Source organism: Marmota monax, unplaced genomic scaffold (genome assembly GCF_021218885.2).
Source record: "Marmota monax isolate L192 unplaced genomic scaffold, Marmota_monax_Labrador192_F-V1.1 WCK01_AAM20220418_F8-fsc00417, whole genome shotgun sequence".
Classification (NCBI taxonomy): domain Eukaryota; kingdom Metazoa; phylum Chordata; class Mammalia; order Rodentia; family Sciuridae; genus Marmota; species Marmota monax.
Window position 1 is genome coordinate 364,823 of NW_026693442.1, and position 11,125 is coordinate 375,947.

At 46.4% G+C, this 11,125-nt stretch overlaps 3 protein-coding genes across 3 annotated transcripts; 2 read left to right on the plus strand and 1 right to left on the minus strand.

Annotated features, from left to right (window-relative positions):
* Nucleotides 1-25: 25 nt before the first annotated feature.
* CUNH17orf50 (chromosome unknown C17orf50 homolog) lies at nucleotides 26-2,002 on the minus strand. The gene is made up of 3 exons (XM_058583386.1): nucleotides 1,980-2,002; nucleotides 1,345-1,836; nucleotides 26-1,247 (listed from the first exon to the last, which is right to left on the minus strand). Exons 1-3 carry the CDS (start codon nucleotides 2,000-2,002, stop codon nucleotides 1,019-1,021), a joined length of 744 nt encoding a protein of 247 aa, XP_058439369.1. The 3' UTR covers nucleotides 26-1,018.
* A 3,330-nt stretch (nucleotides 2,003-5,332) lies between these two features.
* LOC124101508 (protein preY, mitochondrial-like) lies at nucleotides 5,333-5,762 on the plus strand. The gene has a single exon (XM_046457517.2). It carries the CDS (start codon nucleotides 5,418-5,420, stop codon nucleotides 5,760-5,762), a length of 345 nt encoding a protein of 114 aa, XP_046313473.1. The 5' UTR covers nucleotides 5,333-5,417.
* Nucleotides 5,763-5,847: 85 nt separating this feature from the next.
* Nucleotides 5,848-6,543, plus strand: LOC124101509 (phosphatidylinositol N-acetylglucosaminyltransferase subunit Y). The gene has a single exon (XM_046457519.2). It carries the CDS (start codon nucleotides 5,848-5,850, stop codon nucleotides 6,061-6,063), a length of 216 nt encoding a protein of 71 aa, XP_046313475.1. The 3' UTR covers nucleotides 6,064-6,543.
* The last annotated feature ends 4,582 nt before the right edge of the window (nucleotides 6,544-11,125 follow it).

Below are 11,125 nucleotides of genomic sequence, written 5' to 3' on the forward strand. Positions count from 1 at the left end.
TCAGAGGGCTTACAGTGGGGGATGGGGTTGCTGCACTGCTGCTGGTGCTCAGGATGCAGCCTCCAAAAGGATTCTGCAGGTTGGGGGAGGTTTTGTGCTCACAATGGCCCCATTCTCCAGGCCACACACACAGCATTCCCAGAGCTCCTGCTGTCTGGCCAAGAATAGCTGGGATTCCTGGAGAAGAAACCAACTCCCCAGCCTCCATCTTCTGCTTCAGCCAGTCTCAGCATTTATTTTAGCATCTAGTTCTCCTCCCTTCCCTCCACACCTGCCAGTGCCTCATCTGCACACACATTGACCTCAGCAAACAGCTTCCAGGGGAGAGGAGAATGGTCTGGGAGGGTTCCTTCCTTCCTTCCCTAGGGGCATTGCTGGCCCTGCGCCTGCCTTCTTCTCTGTGCCGTGGGGAGACTGGCCTTTGACTGCCCTGGGATTCAAGGGCCTTGTGCTACCCTGCCCCGGGGAGGTGAGAGAGGTGGCTCCCTGCCAGCCTTCTCTCTTTGACTTGAACCTAGGGAGGGGAAAGAGTGTCCCATCTTCCTTACTCCTACTTAAAACCACCTCGCTCCCATCTCAAGGCACTGACACTTTGATTAGAGGCTTTATTGAATGATTTGAGGGAAAGGGGCAACTTTTCCGAGGGATGAGGAAAACCAGAGGTTACTTTTTCTAGGAGATGCCTCTGCTCACCAGGCTTGAAGAACCTGAAAGAGATGCTTGTGAAACTGTGTTGGGAACGTGAATCAGGTGGTGGTGAAGGTTGGGTGCTCCCTGAGGGCCAGAGCCCTTCGAGAGCACTATGAGAGTAATGGGATTCTAGGTTATACAGAGTCCCCCCATGCAAAGTCCAGCATAACCTAGAGCCCCGCTAAATGACAGGTGGAAACCCCTCACCTACAGTGGGACTTCTTGCCGGAGTGGGGTGCTCTGGGTACAGCTCGAAGAAGGGGCAGTTCTGTGGATCATGCTGGAGGGGGCTAGCTTCGCGGTAGAGAAGGCTGCAGGGATTTTGACATTAGGCAAGGTTGGAGGACACAGGCTGAGAGCGGAGTTGTTCAGAGCCCTCAGTCATCTCCGCCTTACCCAGATCCGGGTGTTCCAGAACACAGTGCGCCACGTAAGCCGGGTGGCTATGCAGGCTCTTGCATTTCTTGCAAAAAAGGATCTCGCAGCGCGCACAGCCCCCGAGGCGCGGAGACCGTCGCGTCTCCAGCACGCACGGCTCCTCCGGAAGGCTTCGCTTCCTGCGGCCGGGAACCCGAGCTCTCAGTGCCCTGGGCCTTCCATCCTCCCTGGGGCTCAGCACCCGGGTCCTGGTGCGGGACCAAGGAGCATCCTCACCTTTCTGCAGGAGCAGCCAGGCTGCCCAGCAGCGCGAAGGGGCTGAACCAGCCCCAGAAGCCGCTGTCTGAGCGCCGCAGTAGCGCCACCTGCTGGGTGCTGAACTCCTGGCGCAGTGGGTAGTAGGACACCGAGAGCCGCTCGCGGCCTTGCACCTCCGCCTTGCGCGTCTCCTCCGCGTCCTCTGCCGCGCTATCTGCGGTCACATCCTCGTCGTCCTCCTCAGACCTCTCCTCCTCTTTCTCCTGAGCCGCCTCCTTGGCGCAAGGCTCCTCCAGCTCCTTCTTCCACAAGGGGGTCTTCACACCTGCGAGCGAAGAGGAGCTCAGCGCTGTACCTTTGTCCCTGGTGGAGGACCTGGGAACACTTGACTGTGCAGGGTTCTGAAGGACGGTGTGTGTGAGATGCCCCGGACCAGCTGGACTCCTTGAGAGGATTTCAGAGTATGGAACATTCCCCGGGGAAGCAGGGCTGCTCCCAGGCACTGCCAAGCTAAGGATTTGGGACAAGTGACCTCATTTCTGTCAGGCCGTTTCCTCATCTGTGTAGTGAGGTGAAGTAATGCCTCACCACCTTTCTTTTCTTTTTCTTTACTTTCCTTTTCTAATCTCGGTTCTGAAGATTGCACCCGGTACCTTACTCTACCACTGAACGGCATCCCCAGATCACCACTTTCTTCTAATTGGCTCTAGGGGTGCCTGATCTCTGGGTAGGCTATCAGTAAACATTAATTGCATGAGTTGTCTTTTAATAGGTGGTTGTTTGTATTTTGTTTACTATATGAGTTTTCCCTCCTCAAAGTGGGACTTGTCTTAGGGAGCCCCAGCAACACTGGTGGTAGGGTAGACAGGACTCTTTGTGATTCGTAAAGCTATCTGTATAGCTATCTGTATAGACAGAACAGAAAAAAAGATCCTTTCCATGAACCAATCAATTAGGAAAGAGCTGCCCTGGAGGTGGACAAGTTAAGAAGAGATGCCTCTTCCTTCAGGCATGACCCAATTGCCAGTAGATTTTAAACACTACTGCCCACTCTTGCTGGCACTTTTGTGTTGAGTTGTGGCTCTCAACACTTTTGTTCAGGGCATGAGCTCCATAACTTCAAGCTAATGTGGAAGCTGGTGTCCACCTGTCAGCAAACATTCATTCACCCAGCACCTGTGTCTGGAGAGCTAGATTTATCATGAGAAGAAAAGGGAAGGCACAATTCTGGGAGTTTGTCCTGGAAGGTCAAGAAAAACTCCTAGCCAGGCAGGGTACTCTGAGGGAGAAAGAGTGCAAATTGGAGGCCAGCCTCAGTAAATTATCAAACCCTGTCTCAAACTTAAAAATAAAAAGAACTGGGGGTTAGAGCAACTAATTGCTCAGCATGTGTAAAGCTCCAGATTTGATCCTCACTATTGCAAAAAATAATTATTATTATAAAAGAAAAAAAAGTATAGATCCCTTTCCATCCTATTTAAGCAAAAGGGAATGATAATTGCTATTCTAATCCCTGTGTATCCGGCACCAACTGTGTGTAGTCATTGTTCTCTTCCTACATCAGATCCCTTAATCTCCACAACCCTCTTAGGTAGGTGATGCACAGGTAATAGTGGGGCTTCTGAATGTGATCCAGAATGTTTGAAATCTTTAAGGAGAAGTTGTTTCAAAGGTTCTGCCTGTTCTTGATATTGCTAAAAGTGGAAAACCAGGGGTCCATTGCACTTTTACCTAGGAAAAGAGATTAAATAATCTTCTGGTTTTGAAAGGCCAAGCCTGGTATGCAGCCAGAAAGGAGTGCTAGGGACATTTCAGGAGGAAGGGGAACAGAAAATGGGTTTGAAAAGGAAGGATGGGACTTGGAGTCCAGCTTGTCCTTCATCAGTGGACACCACTGAACAATCTGATGGAGGGACATGCTCAGAGCTGTTTTAAGATGTTCCCTCTGACAAGACGGAGAAGTACTTAAGAGTCATTACAATGGTCCAGGCCATAGAAGACAGAGATTCAAACAGAAGCAAGCTAGAAATAAAGGAGATGTCAAGAATATCCCAGAAGAAGTTGGGCATGGTGGTGCACACCTGTAATCCCAGAGACTCAGGAGATTAAAGCAGGAGGACTGCAAGTTCAAAGACAGCCTTGGCAATTTAGTGAGGCCATCCCTAAGTAACTCAGTGAGATCCTGTCTCAAAATAAAAAATAAAAGGGCTGGGGATATGGCTTAGTGGTTAAGCGCCCCTGCGTTCGATCCCCAGTACCAAAAAACAAACAAACAAGAAAAAGGAGAAAGGAAAAGGCTTGTAGCTATGAAGATAGGTAATTGAGAAAAGGCTCAACTTCTATTCTGGGGTTACCATGGTGATGGGTGAGTTGGTCCAGGCTGGGGTCAAGATGCCCCATCCTCTGGCCCCTGCCTACCACCAGCCCCACTCACCATACTTATCCATTCTTTCCAAGGCTGTGTGCCTGCTTCTCCAGATCAGGGACTGGGATGGTGAGCAAGTGTCCAGAACCCATAGAACTTGATCTGGTCTCCACTCTCTGTTGGATCACAGGGGGGTGGGGTTAGAACCTCATCTGCTGCTGGGGCTCCACTCTGGAATAATTGCCTTTTCTAGAGCCTCCAGAGGCACTCAAAGTCCTGGGGTCCCCCACCTTTCCTCTGGGGAAGGTGTTAAAGGAGACTAGAGTGGGTCTTTGGTCCCTGATAAGCAGAGTTTAAATCCTAGCTCTATCATATAAATATTCATGCTATCTGACCTTCAGCAAAAAATCATTGCACAGAACAATTTGGCTAGGAGACCATCACTGGAGGCTACTTCTGAACATGGACACCATGAACAATCCTGAGTCATTCCCCAGGATCTCATGCCCCTGGCAGGTACATCTGAGGTGATACTGTGACTTTTAGGGGGGCATCCTACCAAAACACCACAACAAGAGTCCCCCCAGGCCCAGTATCCATATCATTCTGCCCACCCCCCCAACCCTGATCTGTCCAGCAGTCCTTTGCTATCTTAGGGTGTACATTCCCTCTCTTAGGGTGTACATTCCCTCTCTTAGGAGCAAGACTTTGAGTTTTGTGGGATTTTTGTAAAAACTCAAATTATAATAAAAACAGATTGATAATAAAAGCAGATTGATTGTCCTAACAGTCATCAGGAAAACAGTAGAGCCAGCAGGCAATTCCAGCAGCAGCAAGAACAGCCATTGAGAGACCCTCTAAAGGGCCACTGATAATGAATGCAAACTCAGAATTCACTAGTTGTCTATCCATAAGACACAGTTTAAAGTCAGAAGAGAGCTGGGCACTTTGGGGCATGCCTGGAATCTCAGTTAGTTGGGAGGCCAAGACAGGAGGATCACAACTTTGAAGCGAGCTTAGGCAATGTAGCAAGACTGTTTCACTGTAAAAAATAAGTGGGTAGAGCAACCCTGGATTCAACCCCAGTACTTGAGGAAAAAATAACAAAATACCTTGGGTGCAGTAGCACAAAATACTCAGGAACTCAGGAGGCTGAGGCAGGAGGATTGCAAGTCTGAGCCAGCAGAGTATCTTAGTGAGGCCCTAAGCAATTAGCAAGACCCTGTCTCAAAATAAAATATATATATACATAAATAAATAAAAATAAAGGGCTGGAGATTTAGCTCAGTGGGAGAGCATCCCTGGGTTCAATTCCCCAAACAAAAACTAAACAAAATAAAATTGGAAGAGAATGAGCTATACTTATTGGCAAGTTGGAGAATTATTCTCTGCGGTTCATAAAATCATGTCTAGAGAACAAGATGAAGTCAGTTACCAAAAGTAAAGCTACATTTTTTCATATTAAACTTTAATTTTTAAATTAATAGTATAAATACCTTATTAACTTCTAATTACTAGGTATAACAGATATGCAGTATTCATTTTAATTGAGCAATAGAGAGCATAAAAGAAAATGTATCAGTAAGGTAGCATGTAAGCGCCACCGTATGGGGATTATCTGTAACAACATTTTACATTTGTATAACAAAAGGGAACGGGTGCGGAGAAAAGGGACGCTACTTGGCTGGCGTAGGGCGCAGGGAGGCGAGTTTGCCGGCGGCGGATCATGCTGAACGGAGTACGCTGCAGGCTCGCCTCGACGCTGTGGAGGACACGAGCGCCGCCATCCGCGGTCACTCGTAGGTGCCTCCGCGCGACAAGGTCGCTGTCCTTGGCAGATCGGAGCGAGAGGGCGAAAGAGCCGTCCAGCACTTTCGATCAGGCACTGCTGGAATTCCTAGTGTGTCCTCTCTCCAAGAAGCCGCTCAGATATGAAGCCTCAACAAATGAATTGATTAATGAAGAATTGGGAATAGCCTATCCAATCATTGATGGGATTCCTAATATGATACCACAAGCAGCTAGGACGACACAGCAAAATAAGAAACAAGAAAAAACGGAGCAACACTAACTCATAATTTTTAAAAAACAATTAAATTTTCTTAATACTATATACCTTTTCAGACAAGGTGGCGGGTAGTAAGTGGGAAAGAAGAATGTTTCTGTCTCTGCCAACGTTTACTGTTCTGATTCCACTCATCTCTTTAGCAGGATTGTTCTACTCTGCCTCTGTGGAAGAAAACTTCCCACAGGGCTGTACCAGTACTGCTAGCCTTTGCTTTTATAGTTTGCTCTTGCCGATTACCATACCAGTGTATGTGTTTTTTCACCTTTGGACTTGGATGGGTATTAAACTATTTAGGCATAATTAGTGCAACCATAGCCAAGATGGTAAACCTATTGATGATAGGTCTTAGGTATGTATCTCTGAAAGCTCAATTAGATGCAAGTACTGGAGACCCATTTAGCTTACAGGAAAGTTGCTTTGCCTTGCTTCTCTTGGGCTTAGGATTGTGGGAGGTATAAGCTGCATAAGCTTCTTGGTACTTTTGTTCTGCCCTTGTTTTTTGAAGATTCTGACTTATAACTACTGAATCAGAAGAAACATTTCAATAACAGTTCTTGATGGAGATTAACACCCCTATTAATCTGAGGCCATTTCTTAGCTTATTAATATAAAAATTCAATCATATGGAATTTTATTTGTTTAACTTCAGCATCAGTGGTAAAGCCACAGCCATGTTAGAGATGACTCAGTTAATCCCAAAGAAGTTATGGAAGAGTTTTTAGAGAAATGCATTTGAACTAGTGTGATATAAAACTGTATAATAAAATGGAAATTTCATGTAAAAAAAAAAAAAAAAAAAAAACAAAAGGGAACGGGAGCTCTTGAACTTTGAGCATATGTCATCAAAGCTGTATTTAAGCTGGTCAAATATTAGAATGCCCAAGTAATAATGACTCAAACTTCATAAAATTTATTCATTCACTGAATTAATCTGAAGGCAGAGGGCTCTAGGATTGGCTCAATGTCTGGATGAAGTTATTAACAGCCTTGTACATTCTATTTTTCCCCCTCTGCCTTCCTTGTCTCCTTTTGGATGTAGAACGACTTGCTGCAACTACAAGCATCATGACCTCATGTGGACCATGACCATGATCATGAGTTTTCAGAAGCCCTCCCACAGACTTCTCATTGAGTCTCAATAGCCAGAATTGAGACACAAACCCATTCCTAAATCAACCAGTACCAAAAAGAAATGGGATTGTCCTGACCTTTTAAACTTCTTTCCTTGTCCCCAAAGGAAAAAAGGGCCAGGCAGGCTCCAGGACTTAAGAACTCTTAGGAAACAGAAAACCCTCTAATCACTGAAAATGAACACTACATCTTCTGCAAATAGGACAGTGTGGGGACAGAAGACTATCCTTCTTCCTTCTTTCCCTGCCTTTCTGCTACCCAACCACTGGTCTCATCCCTCCTTGCCCAATTCCGGGCAGTTCCTTGGATCCAGGGTACACTGAAATCTGGGGGTCAGTAATTGCCTCCACAGTCTAGGAACTGGATGGTCCACTACCAGCCTCTCTTTCCTGAGGATGTTCACCCTCCAGGAGGCCTGCTGTACCAGATCTTAGATACCATATTGTTGCTGTGGGTCCCTCGGCTATACTCAGTCACGGTGGGTATGGACGTGGAGTCAAGACACAGACATCGAGAACTGGTGAGAGCAGGCAGGTGACAGACCTCCAGTGGACCTCCTGCAAGCTCATTTAATGCGGAAGAGGTTACAACTGATGTAGGGCGTATCCTCCAATCATACATAAGCAAGCAGGTGACCTAACATTTGTAAACCAATCATCTTATGGTCAATGTAACAGGAAGTTCTCAATATTGCTAGCAATGGAAGGCAGTCTGGAAGGACCATTGTCCCTATGCAAAGGGGGCCTTATGAGTTGGGGGAATCATGCCTCAGGCCTTCGTCTCTTGGTTCCCTGGCAATGCTGACCTCAATCACTGAGGATGTGGTTTCGCTCAGATGGTTCCCTAGAGCAGAGTGCCCCATCCTGCAGGTGTTCCTGTCAGGCCTGTATGAGCATAGGTTTTCCTAGCACTCTGAGCTGCTCGTAGCTACTAGCTGCAAACTGAAAGTCACTCCCACACCATCTCTCCATGAACTGGCCCAAGGCAACACCTACACACTCCTGTTCAGATGGTGAGAAAGCCTGCTGATTTCAGTGCAGCCATTTGCCTTTGTTCCTGTGATGGAGCAACAGTGAAGTCACCTTTCAGCTGGTCCTGGATGGCACAGAGCTGCAAAAGGTGAAAGGGGGAAGGCCTGGGGCCTCTGGGTAGAGGATCAGCAAAGGGATCAGGGATCAGGGATCAAGTCCAGCCTCATGAGCCCTGAAGGATATGTGCACATCGTCAGGGGTCTGTCGTTGTCAGCAAACAATCTTGGCTAAATGAAGAAAAGGAAATTTCTGAAAGGATATTGACTAGACCCACAGAATCACCAAGAAGATAGAAGAACTGGGCTTTCCACACAGGCAGGACAAAGGCAATCTGGGAGTCCAGAACCATACCTAAAATTCCGCCAAAGAACTTGGATCATGAAGGGTTGAATCCCTGACTGCTGCCCCTACAGTTCTGGGAACCAGGTGTGTATGTCACCATGGCTGCTCCCAGAATGGATTTTTTGCTCTACTGGGTGCCACTGGCTCCCTCTCTTGGCCCAGGTGGGTGGGTTTGATTGGTTGAACCAAAGTCACATCTGGGGTGGGACCTGTTGAACTTCCAGGATCCTTCTGGGTGGGAAACTCCCCAAACATGCTTCCAGGTTCAGAATCTCCGCCATATAACGCACACCCTTTATCGATTATAGGCAGGAGGGGGAGAACTCCACCTTGTTCACTGTATTTTTTTCTTCCAAATTCATTTGCCTGTAACTGACAGCAGACCAACTCAAACTAGCTTAAAGATAAAAGGGTGGGTGTACCCTTTCTCTGTCACCGCTCCATCTGTGTCTTCTGACTACTTAAGATGTTCTCTGACCTAGTAAAAGTGGGAGCACAGATTTTCTCATTCCTTACAAAAATCCCAGCTCAAATTTTATGTATGTCATTAAATCTTCCAATGGCATGCATTTCCACCCAACTCCCCTTCAGAATTAACTGGATGCTTATTACAGTTCTCTTCCATCTAACACATATATTTAAATTCCTGAGTCTAGGGGTGTAGCTAAGGGGTAGAACCCTTGCCTGGCATATGTAGGACCCTGGGTTCAAGCCCCAGTACCAAGAAAAAAAATCCTGTTCTATGATCAAAAAGTAAAGACCATTTTTAATTGAAGAAGACTAAAAAAGGAATTTATTGATTCATGTAATCTAAGTGTTGGCAAGCTAGAGTCGAAATCCACACCTAGCCTATTTCTGTCTGACTCTTGAGCTCAGAATGGTTCATATTATTTTTAAAGGGTTTAAGAAAGAAAAGAAAAACAAAGAATAATATGTGACACAGACAGTATGTGACTCTCAAAAGCTTAAAATATTTGCTCTGTGGCCATTTACACAAACTGAATTAAAGTCAGAGAAAGGCTTTGCTTTGAGACTCTCGTATGGCGAGGAGTGTAAGTGATCCCTTGTCTCCATTGTTTCCTTTAGTAAAAGGACATGTGATCACCAGCTGCAATTTCAGCCTGCCTTGCAACTCAGTATGGCGCGATGCTTAAATTGTGATCAAAAGTGTAAGAACGGAAGGGAGTGTGTAACTTCTGCATTATTGTTATTATTTTTATTGCTGTATTGAGGATCAAACCCAGCACCTTATATGTGCTAGGCAAGAAGTGCTCTCCCACTGAGCTCCATTCCTAACCTCACATTGTGTTCTTATAAGGAAGCTCTCTGTCCCATGTCTCTGTTCTCTCTTCCTTAACATGGGGGGATTCAAAGTCCTGGGAAGTCAGAACTGATTGGTTAGATAACAACAATAGCCAAAGAGAGTGACAAGATAGAAAGAACCCGGGTGTCTGTTCAAGCTCACAGGAAGCACCACTTGCCTACCTCTGAGGGGGAGGAATAATCTTTTATTCCGTATGAGCCACTGTTTGGGTGGTTTGAAGTTTTTATTGTTGTTTTTTTTGGTGCTGGGGATTGAACCCAGGGCCTTGTACATGCGAAGCAAGCACTCTACCAACTGAGCTATATCCCCCGCCTAGGTTGATTTTTATCATAGCAACTTATCCTGCCACTAAATAATGGTTGGCCTGAAAACAGCAGGATGAAGGGCTTCAAGCTCACAGGAAGCACCACTTGCCTACCTCTGAGGGGGAGGAATAATCTCAGGTTCTCTCTCCCTCCATCTGTGTGCTCTTTGTGTAACAGCTTCATTCTTGCCTATTGCAGAAGGACTTTCTCTGTGTCCTGGGAATATGGATTCAGATCTATATCCATAAAGTCTGATTGGGAAAAAACCCTGCTCCTATAGCTCCAAATTGAAATGCCCAGGGAAGGGCTTTGTTTGAACTAACTTGAGTCTCATGCTCACCTCCTACATCAGTACCTCTCAGGTAGGTGAGGAAAGGATTCCTCCCTACCCCAGTGGACATTTGACAATATCTGCAGACATTTTGTTTCACACATTATGGGGGATGGGGATACTACTAGCATTTAATGCCTGGAGGCCAGGGACACTGCTATATATCCTACAGTGCATGGGACAGCCCCCACAACAAAGAATTATCTAGCCTAAAGTATCAACAATGCCAAGGCTGAGAAACAGTGTTTTGAACCAACCTTGTGAATTCTTCAAGAGTTATAAAGGCTGGGCATGGTGGTACATGCCTTTTACTCCAGCTACTCAGGAGGCTGAGGCAGGAGGATTGCAAGTTTAAGGCCAGCTTAGGCAACTTAGACTCTGTCTTGAAATAAGAAAAATCAATAAAAAGGTCTGGAGGTGTGGCTCAGTGGTAGAGTCTCTAGTATGCATGAGGCCTTGGGTTCCATCCCCAGTACTGCAAGCAATGTGAGTTCTTTGCCCACCTGGTCCAAGTCACTATTGTTCTTCCTTGCATGATGGCAGTAGATGAACTCTTGCCTGCCTCCACCTCTGGTCCTGCAGTCCTTCTCCACTCAGCAACCTGCTATAGAAAGTCCTTCCTTTACTCAAAACTCTCCAGAGTATTTTTCATTTCACACAGAGAAAAAGCCAAAATCTCTGGAGTTACCCAAAGGCCCTGCCTGATCTGGGGCCCCATTTCTTCTCAGCCTCATATCCTTCTTCTCTTTGCTATTCTTAGAATATGCTATCCAAGCTCCTACCTCGGAGATTTTGCATTGGCTGTTCCCTCCGCCCAAGCATTGTTCCTGTAGATAGTTGTGAGTCTCAACTTCTCTCAGGTATCTGCTTAACTGTCATGCTCTCAGTAAGACCCTCCCTGA